Raw genomic sequence first — 10,944 nt, 5'->3', positions numbered from 1 at the left:
GGATTACCCTTCGACCTCTTTAGGCCCGTCCCCTCCCCTTAGTGTAGGATAGAATAGATTATACAAAAGTTATCGTCTTGGAAAAAAAAAAAAAAAAGTTCCACAAAATTCAGTCAATCATCGGTGGCTGCAGAAACAGATAGTATCTTCTCTCTTGTTACCAGTAAATGGATTGTAGAAGTAAAACACGTCAGGAAGTTATGTAAGAATCCATTCTATAGATTGATGGTTCTCAAAAGCAACAGATTTGGCATCTGAAGTGCAAGCTTGGGAGTCTTGAACTGCATAATCTTTCTGGCTTTCAGTCCATTGGCTTGACTCCCCACAGATCTCTTTTATTGTAAATCCATTGCCAACTCCTGTATAAAGAGGTGTTTAACAAAATTCATTTTTACTTGATTCATTCCCTTTTATCCCTTGTTTCTTATTTTTGTCATATTAAAGAATATCTTGACTCAGGTGTATGTAACTTGGAAGTATCTGAAGAACATTCAAATGTTAGGAAGACTAATTGTACAATAAGTAGACCAAGAACACAGAAGCCCTATCATCATGGAAGCCAAAACAATTATATCCCCAGAATGTTGCTGTTCTGTACAAGGAGGAAATGACCAAAGGGGCCACAAGCAATGGTAGGCATCAGAGATCAATGCTCATAAATGGCACAATGAACATAAGTTTGCCATTTCTTGACTAGATACAGATAAGCAAGCAATATTATGTCAAATTTTTAACTCGCGGTAAAAAAACCTACAGATTTAAAGGAAATTCTTATAAAACAATCAGTTTTCTGTGATGGACTCCTCCTGACACTAAATCTCCATCATGATGATGATCATGGAAAATGAGAGTCAACATTCCAACCAAGCAAAGCACTGAACCTACAAGGAGCTTGTCATAGCGTTCCACCCAATGGAACTTCAGCTGACTTGCACCATAGAATGAGAGAGCCACCAGGGAGGTCATCACGGTTATGGTACTGCACATTCAACACGATCACCTTACGTGAGACCACATGATTGTAAAAACAAGCATTCAAATTCAAAGGTACTTATGGTTGCTACAAATGTAAAGGCAGGGAACTGTTCAAGCCATGATTCACTCTTAGATCCAAAAATTCAGTTAGCCAACACGAACATCATCACAAGCAGTTCTTATGATAAATAACATCATAAATCAAAATAGCTATCTGTTTCCTTAATCACAAAGTATCCAAGACTCTAAAAGGATATTTAAAGCCACAGCTCTTAAGAAAGAGCTTCTTATAGGCTATATCAAAGATTTAAGCCATTATTGATTTTCTGCTTTCACCTGCTTTTCCAGTTACACGTTTCCACTTGTTCAGAGAATTGAGGGTCCACAAAAGCCTCATTAAGGCAAGTTGCTTCATTCATTTTAGTTGGCCCACAGAAGCCAAACTATAGATAGCCACAAGATCCAGTATGCACAATGCAGGAGGCAAGTAAAGAAATAGCTTTTCAAGCAAACTATAAATCAATTTGTACCAGGATGAAAGCACCCCAATTGTGAGAAAATCTCAAGAAAAATAACTGAGCAAACAAATACCTGAAAAGCAGAACAATGATAGCAAGTACCATCATGGAGGATGAGTTCCCAACAGCAAGAAAAACTGGAAGAGTGGTTGCACAAGGAGATAATGCAGGAACCAGGACAAGCCCAGCAACAGCCATTTTCTCCATGGGTTGATTATGGGAATGGCTGTGACCACCCTTCCCAGTTAGGAAGAGGATGACATAGCTACAACCAAGAAATATGAGCAAGAGCGAAGCAAGTTTGTGAACAGTTTCTTCTCCAGCAATGGTGTTTGATATGGTAACTGCTGTTATGCCAAGAAGGGATGTGGACACTACATGCAGAACTGCGCCAAATGCAGCTGCATAAATAAAGTAGTAGACCATAATAAGAAACTACATGAACATACGCATTTCTTCTCAAATCTCTGCACCATAATAAAGTCATCCAATTAAAGATAAGAATTTTGAAACTTAAATATAATCAAAGACTGGGTCTCGGGTATGCATCCAATATAGAGAACAATACTTATAAATAAATTGAGCTCATAAAAATTACAGGCCAAAATTTGCAAGAAGATGCATGGTATGCTCACTAGAGAGCAAATATGCACTGCCTTGGAATGGATTCCTACTCCATCCTCTGTCAAATACCCAACTGCAGGATAGTCCCTCTTGCTCAACCTTCATCCAAATTACAGGCAAAAATTTGCAAAAAGATGCATGATATGCTGATTAGAAAGCAAATATGAACTGCCTTGAAAAACATTGCTTCTACATCCTCTGTCAAAAAACCCAACTGTAGGATAGTTCCACTTGCTCCCCACTGAATCATATTTGCTTACTGAAGATGGCATAAAGAAGAGATGACGTGCTAGGGAATTTACATGGAATTTCACAAATCACAGACGATATCACTCCCCATGCCATTTCACAATACTCTGGGACAAGTTATCAAATAGCTGTTCTTCCTTTCTCTTTCTGTTTCCTGTTTCTTTTTACTCCCTTATTTCTCCAGTCTACCAACTAACCCCACCAGCAAACATGCAGTAACTTCCACTGATCGCCACTGACAACCATTACCCACAAATGTTTTTGTCCAAATCTTATCCATCCAAATTCAACCCAAACTGACTGGAAAATGGCAGATGACCTCCAAACTCAATAAAAATAACACCAAAAGCTTCCTTTATACCTCAAGAACCCATTCCAATAAAAAAATGGGAAAAAAACACCCAAGAGTGTTTAGTTATGATAGAAACAATCAAATAATGAAGAATTAATTTTCTTTAACACATCCTAACTATATCTTGCAATTCCCAAAACCAAAATAAAGTAGACAAGTACCATTCAACTCCTAATGTTATCACTACATACTCTGGCTATCTTGCTTTTATCTGAGGTAAAATCAAACCGTCCACCGACGGCCATGTTCAACAATAATACCACTCAACCATAAAACACAGATGACTCATAAAAAAACACCATTACCAATAAGAAATAGAAAAACAAAGATACAGGCGATAAAAAACACCATTACCAATAAGAAGTAGAAAAACACAGATACAGGCTCATAAAACTAGATATCTGATCAGTGCGCCTTTCGTGGTTGACTTGTGGGTATATTTTCATAAAGAAAGCAGATTTGCTGTTTCTTCATTTGTCATTTTTATTACTTTTTTTGAATAATCCCAACCATCAAACAAGGGACTGATTTGAAACCCAGAAAAAATGTTGCAAGTGGTCATCCTACATGATTTTAAGTTTTCCCTATTCCAAAGAATCATATGTCTAAGTACTAGCCAAATAAAACATATGACAGTGTAACTTCAACATGGACTCCAGCTACCTAAAAATAGACCAAGCAAAACTTCCCCTATGTAAAATAAATCATTAAACATTTAAGGCTTATAATATGGTTGAAATTCACTCAGAGTGGAAAAATTTAAAGCCCTGTCAAATTGAAAATGAAGAAATTACTTGTGGCCAAAGTTAACTAGTGCTTAAAATTCAAAATGCTACAAAGAACAACTCAGTTTTTCATTTGTAATTTACTTTCTGACCTTTCAATAGCTTTGGCAATTCAGAATTAAACCAGAAAAGTGCTTAAAAAAATTGTTTGTACAGAAACAATTCTATATCAGGATTTATTTTGATTCTTGCCCTTCAAATGCGTTGCGAAGATTTTTCCTGAGAGAGATCAATTCAAATACACCATTATACTAGATTACATGGAAGAAGCAGCTTTGATGCCACCCAATTCTTGAAGCAAAGTCATAATTACTTTCTCCAGTAACTAGATATCCCATAAATAATTACGTGAAACTGCCCTAAAAATTTGTAAGAATTAGTCAAACCATCCTAAAAACAATTGAAAAAGTATGTGAAACCACCCTAAAAAGTTGCAAGAATTACAAATGCTCTACAAGAAGATTCATACGGCGAACTATTCATCTGGCTTAACCAAACTGCCTCTAAAGTTAATTGACCACCCACCAAAAAGAAAGGTAATATACAAAGCATTCACTAGTGTTCTTCTGTTGGAATTCCAGAAGCAGATAAACATGCTACTACATCTATTCCCACAAGAAGCAATGAACTAGTTCATGCAATCCATGACTTGTCCCATTTTTTCCAAACATCAATACATAACATTTTTCTTCGAAATTAGCTTGTTATGATTGCAACCATATTTCAAACATGTCACATGCATCAAATTGCGATAGAACAGTAAATCTAACATGGATGAAGCAAAATGCACGTACAAACATGCACCATTGATCAACAGGGCGATTAGGGAAAAACAAACACAATCCAGCTAACCCTAGAACAAAACCATTAAGTGAGAGAATTGATTCTTAAGGAGCTTTTGCCAACTTGAATCAGTGATAATATGGCAAGAACTTTTTCATACAGAAAAAAAAAAAAAAGCTTTACTGATAATAAGAACTTGTTTGCTATTCTGCTGATAAAAATGCCTATCCCTTGACAAGATCCATTTTTTTGCAGCTCGTGAATCTGAAAAACCTTGAAAATAACTAAACAGTTAAGTTTAAGGACAAAAACCAAAACCAAGCATCCTTTCTACACGTACTTTAACATTTAATTGAAAGCAATAAAACCCCATTAAATCAATAGAAAATTTCTGAAATCTCAAAATCCACATCAAATTTCTCCGTACCCATATGCCCCATTTCCTCACCAAGCAAGAAACTCACATTTTTTACTCTTCCCATAATATCCCCAAGCTGAAAAATAGGAAAAATCAAGAATAGCCCATTATCATCAGTACTAAAAAGATTCAATCCTGGAAAAAAAAAAAACAAATTTCAGCATTATCCGAGAAAGATCCGCACATTATAAAACTGAAACATAAATGGAAATATAAGAACTCACTGACGAGAATGGTCCTAGAAAGGGTCCATTTCTGGGCACGGCCAACAATGGAGAAAGGGAGCCAATGGGTCGGAATGAATGAGTGAAGCAATGAGACTGTTGCAATCCCTCCAATTGTTGATAGATCTTCCGCACTAAAGCTGCCTTTTTCCATTTTTTATGTCGCTTTTTCTTCAGTATTTCTCCTTTTTCTGGGATTTTTTTTGGTTCTCTTTGAAGGTGAACTGTAAATAAGAGCTGAGGGATGTTTGATTCCGGCTCTCTGGTGGTTAGTGGATTGGCATTATTCTGAGTGTTGAGTTGATATACAGTTAGCAAATCGAAGAAGAGTAGGTTGGGAAAAGGGCAGGAGATTTTGATGGGTTAAAATTTTATAATAATATTTTTGTAGTACTTCTTGTGATGTATATGTATTTTTTTTGGGTTAAAAACATAAAAGGCCTGTGTTATAGCTATCGTACAGAAAAATCCAATGTGATTTCATATCATATACGGCAGCACCCTATGATTTGAATTATTCTAAAAAAATTGACAAAAATCATTAAAACAGACGGAGCTGAGTGAAAAGACGAAAATATCCTAATAATATAAACGAAAATAGCCGAAGTAATTTAGCACTTTCATTCCTTGGCCGCTACTACTGTTGTTGAAGTTCTCTTTCCTTATCCTTACCAATAAGGGCAATATAAGAGCCGTCAAGAACTCGCTGTCTCAGTCAAAGAATTCAGTGAGTATACCCAAGGGGCATTTGGCTGTGTACGTGGGGCAAGATGATGATGAGACGTGCAGAGTTCTTGTGCCCATTATTTATTTTAATCAATCTCTGTTTGCTGACTTATTAAGGGAGGCTGAAAAGGTTCATGGGTTTGATCATCCTGGTGGAATACAAATTTCTTGTCAGAAATCTGAATTTGAAAGTGTTAAAATGAGAATCGCTACTGCCTTAGGCGATGGTGTAAACAGCCGCGGAGGGCGGAGCTGAAGACAGTTGCTGATGAGTAGCCAGCAACAGAAATTGGACCACTGACAAAACAGTGATGTGGTGTGAAGATGGTCATTTCGGCTCGGATAAACTGAGGCGGCATCTTAGTCCAGAATAATGGTCCCATCCATCTCGACCACCTGGGCCTTGCCCAACATCTCGATGACCGAGGTGTGTTTGCCATCCCACTGTCACTCGAGACAGTGTTATGATCTACTACACCCGAGGTCCTATCCAAGGATTTGACAACCGAATAGTAATGGATGTTACCTCTGACACACTGTCCACTGCTCTGACACACTGCCCACTGCCCAGAGTGGTTAGGTCAAAATGATATGCTGTCTTAATCCAATTTCTAGGGACCTGGACCCCATAGTCCTTTACTCCAAATTGCCCCCTATAAATAGCAGAATATTCCACTAAGAAGGAGGACAAATCTCTGGTAAAAAGCCTAATCCCTCTAGAATTACTCCCACATTAATACATTACTCCGAACTAACTTAATTTTTTAAGGAAGACTCGGGGATCTAGTCTTGTATCTAACCATCCCAGCAGGTAATTCTCGATTAGCTACTCCCCCAATCTGGTGTATGAAGAGGTGATTTTTGACCGGCCGGAGTGGGTCCTTCGGATTGAGGGAAGTTCCTGTCTCGAATGAGTCACCGCGGCGAGGTCACCTGCTAAGGTTACAAGAGGGGCTGAATCCCCCTGTATAACTCCGAAGCTTAAGTCAGTTCGGAAATAAGGAGAATAGGATAGTAGAGGAGATGAGTGTATTTTACCAGATATTGGTCCCCCCCCCCACTGAGTAGTGGCGTTGAGTATTTATAGGAGAGGTTTAGGAGGGGAGAACCTCCATCACAGGTCCCTAGAGATCTAATATGGTCAGTGCATCCGGAGGATTTGACTGGTCTTTAGGACAAGACATGATGGGATGTCCGTCAGGTCCAGGCGGCGTGTCAGAGTATCTTTCCGTCAGGTGTCAGAGGTGCCAGGGGTCACATCCAACCTTGGTATTGAAGTCAAGCACCCAAGAGTCACCTCGGCTACGATGTTGACCGAGCTGGAGGACGGTGACCCAAGCGCGAGGCCCGAGGTGATCCTTTGGACTACCCGGGCCGAACTGACCATCCTCACTAGCCTCCCAAACTTCGAGAAGGGCGAAGTCGTTGCTATCCGAGGTCGTACCTTCCCGAGGCTAACGAGCGTGTATCACACGGGACACAGCAGGGGCACGTCGACTTTGTGTGGACTTGAGAAGGGGGTGAAAAGATGGCTGTCAGTTTTAACGTCGAATCCGTAAAATCAACCGTCAGATGAACAGGATCCTCATTAATGAGGAGAGAGAACGGATGCTGTAGGAAGTTCGAAGGGTGCCGACTCTTCGGTTTCCCTCTGCTGTCTATAAATAGGGGTTCTTTTTCACCGTCTTATTCTCTACTAAAAATCGAAAATCACTTCAGAGCTCTGCCTCCTCGTCGCTTCACTTCGGCAATCTTCTACAAATTATCCTCCACAACTTCTTCACTTCGCATTCCCTAGTAAGTACACTTCTTTTTTCTGCTCTTATGGCTAGAGTCGCTCATACCCACAAAGAAACAGTGAGACCCAACTTCACCGAGGCAGAGAGGCCCGACCCTTCCGAGGAAGAACATACAGTTGGCACCGGGGACGGAGGTGAGGAGGCGTCTCACCGAGCTGAAACTTTGGAGGAACAGGCCGACGAGATCGAGGTTGATCCCGAGGTCCTGTATAACGACGACCTCGGGAATGAGGTTCCTAAAGATGAAGGCGTGCAGGAGCCTTCCACTCCTCCTAATGTAGCAACGATGAACTACGGTCACATGCCAGCCTTCCGCAGTGCTATGTCGGAAGCTTCTGTGGCCGGGGTGATACGTAAATACCCCTGGAGAAGGGACTACAGCATTTACGTACCTCAGCCGGACCAATCTGCCGCCCTGCCGCCAAAAGGGAGGGTGGCGGTATACGTTGATCAGCTGGAGGCCGGGCTCAGAATGCCCACCACAAGGTTTCTCCGGGATTGCTTGAGGTACTGGGGGTGAGGATCACTCAACTCACCCCGAACGCGATCCGGGTCCTAGTCGGCTTCCAATTGCTCTGCCGACATCAGAAGATCGAACCCACCGTCAACCTCTTCCGTCGTTGCTATTCACTTAAGAATAGCGGGAGTGAGAAGGGCTGGTTTTACTTCGGGAATAAGGTCCCGAAGTTGGTGTACGATGCGCCGAGCTCGATAAAGGAGTGGAAAAGGAACTTCATGTTCGTCCCGGCTGAGGACTTTCCTGGAGGATTCTGGTGGAGGCCTCCCACTTCGGTCAAAGAGACTTCCCCGGGGAAACTAGAGGAACGTAACTTCCAAAAGCTGACGGGGTCGGGCCTAAAAATCAACTGCTGGGACTTTCCTGAGAACATGCTCGTGGAAGGAGGGCTCAGTCGAGCCTTGATCAGCCCGGATCACCCCATCCTGATCTCCACTAGGCTTCATATACCTTGTACTTTTCCATTTTCCTTTTCTTGTTCCCCCTCCCTGAATTCTAACTGACTTTGTTTCACCCTTTGCAGTGACAAAACTTTCCGACATAATTATTTCGGGAGAGGTCGAGGTGGCGAAGAGGCCATCAAAGAAGCGCAAGGACGCTGCCGAGACCTCTTCCAGGGCGGCCAAGAAGACTACGGCAACAGCGGGCACTCGTGAGCCCGCTGTGGTGATAGTAGGCGAAGGCTCGCACACCTCGGGCACGGCTGGGAGATCCAAGTCATCCATTCCGACAGGGATTCCTTCCCGTGGAGTGACCTTGGTTTCTCCACCTCGGGGAAGAGGCCGGGGTGCGACCGTGCTCCAGGAACACCCTATTACGGGGAACTCCTTGTTCAACCTCCATCACGTATCCTTTCTTGAAGCCGGGGAAGACAAAAGGCACTCCGGGGCACAATTTTGCCCGGAGTGGGAGGTTAATGTGAACGACCGTTGTAAGAATCCCCAGGTCGCGCACGAGCTTCTGGTAAACTCAGTCCTTCCGCGGGACAACACTTACACCAGGAAGCTCAAGCCAGACGAGCTGATGCAGGGCGCCGCGGTCTCCTGGGCTTCCACCACGGCGTTCCTTGCCGAGATGTATCAGCGCTTCGGGGACTTCATCGAGACCTATGAGCCACCCTCCGAGCTTCAGAAGAAAATTGCCGACCTGGAGGAGAAGCTGAAGGCCACCGAGCAGGAACGGGATAAAGCCGAGGCAGTAAGGGAGAAAGCCGTGGTCGAGAACAACTCCCTGCTCACCGCGCTTGACGAGGAGAAGCAAAGAAGGGCTCAACAAGAGCAGTCAAATCTGGAGGCAATAAACGCAGCCGGGGTCTCCGCCGTAGAGGCGTTCCGCAGGTCCGAGTCCTTCGTTCGTGATCTCGGCGAGCTCTCAAGGCCGAGTTTCATGCTAGGTTACACATCGGCCATCACCGAGGCGACACCCTTCCTCTCCTCTGAGCAGCTAGAGTCCTTTCAGAGCACCTCACACTACAACGAGGATGCCAAGGAGCTATGCGACCGCATAGCTGAGGGCATTCAGGCTGGGAAGGACCTAACCGAGGTCCGGGCCGAGTTCAACAAATGGCTCCTAGAATCTGAACTAGATGGGGATAGTGCTGAAGGGAGTCAAACCAGTAAAGAGGCTGAAGGAGGTCAGGCCGGCGAAGGAGCTAAGGCCCAGCAAGACGCCGAGGTGGGGGGTGAAACTGTAGGCCAGAGTGCTTAGGAGCACCCATTTTTGTAATAGGCGGACTAATAGGTGTACCGAGGTCATGGATGACCTCGCTTTGTCAATTTTTTGTGCCCTTGAGCCGAGGTCACATATGACTTCGGCTTATTGCTCTTTCATACTTCAATGTAATTGGCTTTTCTCACATGTTTTTGCTAATTGAATTCGGTTTTCTCTTGTTTTTCTTCTTTTGGCTACTGTTTTGTCCCCTTATTTTTTACTTAAGATAAAGGAGAATAAGTGAGAAATAACAATGGAATGAGATTCGACAATACGTACCCCTTCAAGGGAAATACATCTTAAGATTCTCAGCGTGCCAAGTTCGGGGCACTCGCGAACCATCTCGGTAAACTAACTTACAATATCCATTTTGGCTGGACTCAACAACGCGGTAGGGTCCCTCCCATTTGGGGTTAAGTTTTCCCTGAGGTTCAGCTCGGCTAACTGAATTCTTCCGGAGTACGAGATCTCCCGGACTGAATCTTAAGTGTTTGACCCGAGCATTGTAATAGCTAGCTAGGATATTTTTATAGGTAGCAACCTTGGCTGCGGCTATATCGCGCTTCTCTTCGGCAAGGTCGAGGTCAACTCGCCGCTCCTCTTCGTTGATTTCTGCAGCATATGCGGCCATCCGTGGACTGAGTGTAATAAACTCAGCCGGAACGACAACTTCAGATCCATAAGTGAGGGAAAAAGGGGTTTCTTGGGTGGCCGACCTCGGCGTAGTTCGGTATGACCACAGCACACTAGGAAGCTCTTCCATCCATGACGACCCAACCCGGTGGAGCCTGGTCTTAAGGCCATGGAGGAGGGTTCGGTTAAAATTTTCGGCTTGTCCATTAGCTTGGGGGTGTCCGACCGAGGTGAAATGTTATTTGATCCCGAGCTCTTCACACCAGGCCTTAAAAGGGTTGTCGGCGAACTGCCGGCCGTTATCCGAGATGATCACCCGAGGAAGGCCGAAGCGGCAAACCACGTTTTTCCAGAAGAATTTTTTGACAGCCACTCCGGTAATGCTTCTCAGGGATTCTGCTTCGACCCATTTAGTGAAGTAGTCTACTGCTACCACCACGTAGACATAATTACCTGGAGCCCTTGGGAAGGGGCCGATTATATCAGTTCCCCATTGCTCAAAGGGCCAGGGGGAGGTGATAGGAATCATTAAATTGGTCGGCTGGTGGTGCTCAGGAGCATGGTGCTGACAAGAGGGGCAACAAAGGACCATGACCTGGGCGTCCATCTTCATGGTGGGCCAGAAGTACCC

General features: G+C 43.5%; 2 protein-coding genes across 2 annotated transcripts; both read right to left on the bottom strand.

Moving 5' to 3' along the window:
• Positions 1-550: 550 nt before the first annotated feature.
• On the bottom strand, positions 551-5,279 carry LOC113725307 (uncharacterized). The gene is made up of 3 exons (XM_027248416.2): positions 4,929-5,279; positions 1,567-1,894; positions 551-979 (listed from the first exon to the last, which is right to left on the bottom strand). The coding sequence occupies exons 1-3, from the start codon at positions 5,080-5,082 to the stop codon at positions 772-774; spliced, it is 690 nt and encodes a 229-aa protein (XP_027104217.1). The 5' UTR covers positions 5,083-5,279; the 3' UTR covers positions 551-771.
• A 4,684-nt stretch (positions 5,280-9,963) lies between these two features.
• LOC140005838 (uncharacterized) lies at positions 9,964-10,443 on the bottom strand. The gene has a single exon (XM_072046857.1). The coding sequence runs from the start codon at positions 10,441-10,443 to the stop codon at positions 9,964-9,966; it is 480 nt and encodes a 159-aa protein (XP_071902958.1).
• Positions 10,444-10,944: the final 501 nt, after the last annotated feature.

Source organism: Coffea arabica, chromosome 1c (assembly GCF_036785885.1).
Source record: "Coffea arabica cultivar ET-39 chromosome 1c, Coffea Arabica ET-39 HiFi, whole genome shotgun sequence".
Taxonomy (NCBI): domain Eukaryota; kingdom Viridiplantae; phylum Streptophyta; class Magnoliopsida; order Gentianales; family Rubiaceae; genus Coffea; species Coffea arabica.
The sequence above is the reverse complement of the archived record's forward strand: the minus strand, read 5'-3'. Positions and strand labels throughout refer to the sequence as shown.

Excerpts from the sequence above, each read along its gene's own strand:
- LOC113725307 (XM_027248416.2), bottom strand. The coding sequence starts at position 5,082 with ATGGAAAAAGGCAGCTTTAGTGCGGAAGATCTATCAACAATTGGAGGG. Across the intron at positions 1,895-4,928 it reads TTCTAGGACCATTCTCGTCA|CTGCATTTGGCGCAGTTCTG; the intron begins GTGAGTTCTTAT and ends TTATTTATGCAG. Across the intron at positions 980-1,566 it reads ATCATTGTTCTGCTTTTCAG|TACCATAACCGTGATGACCT; the intron begins GTATTTGTTTGC and ends TTGAATGTGCAG.
- LOC140005838 (XM_072046857.1), bottom strand. The coding sequence starts at position 10,443 with ATGGAAGAGCTTCCTAGTGTGCTGTGGTCATACCGAACTACGCCGAGG.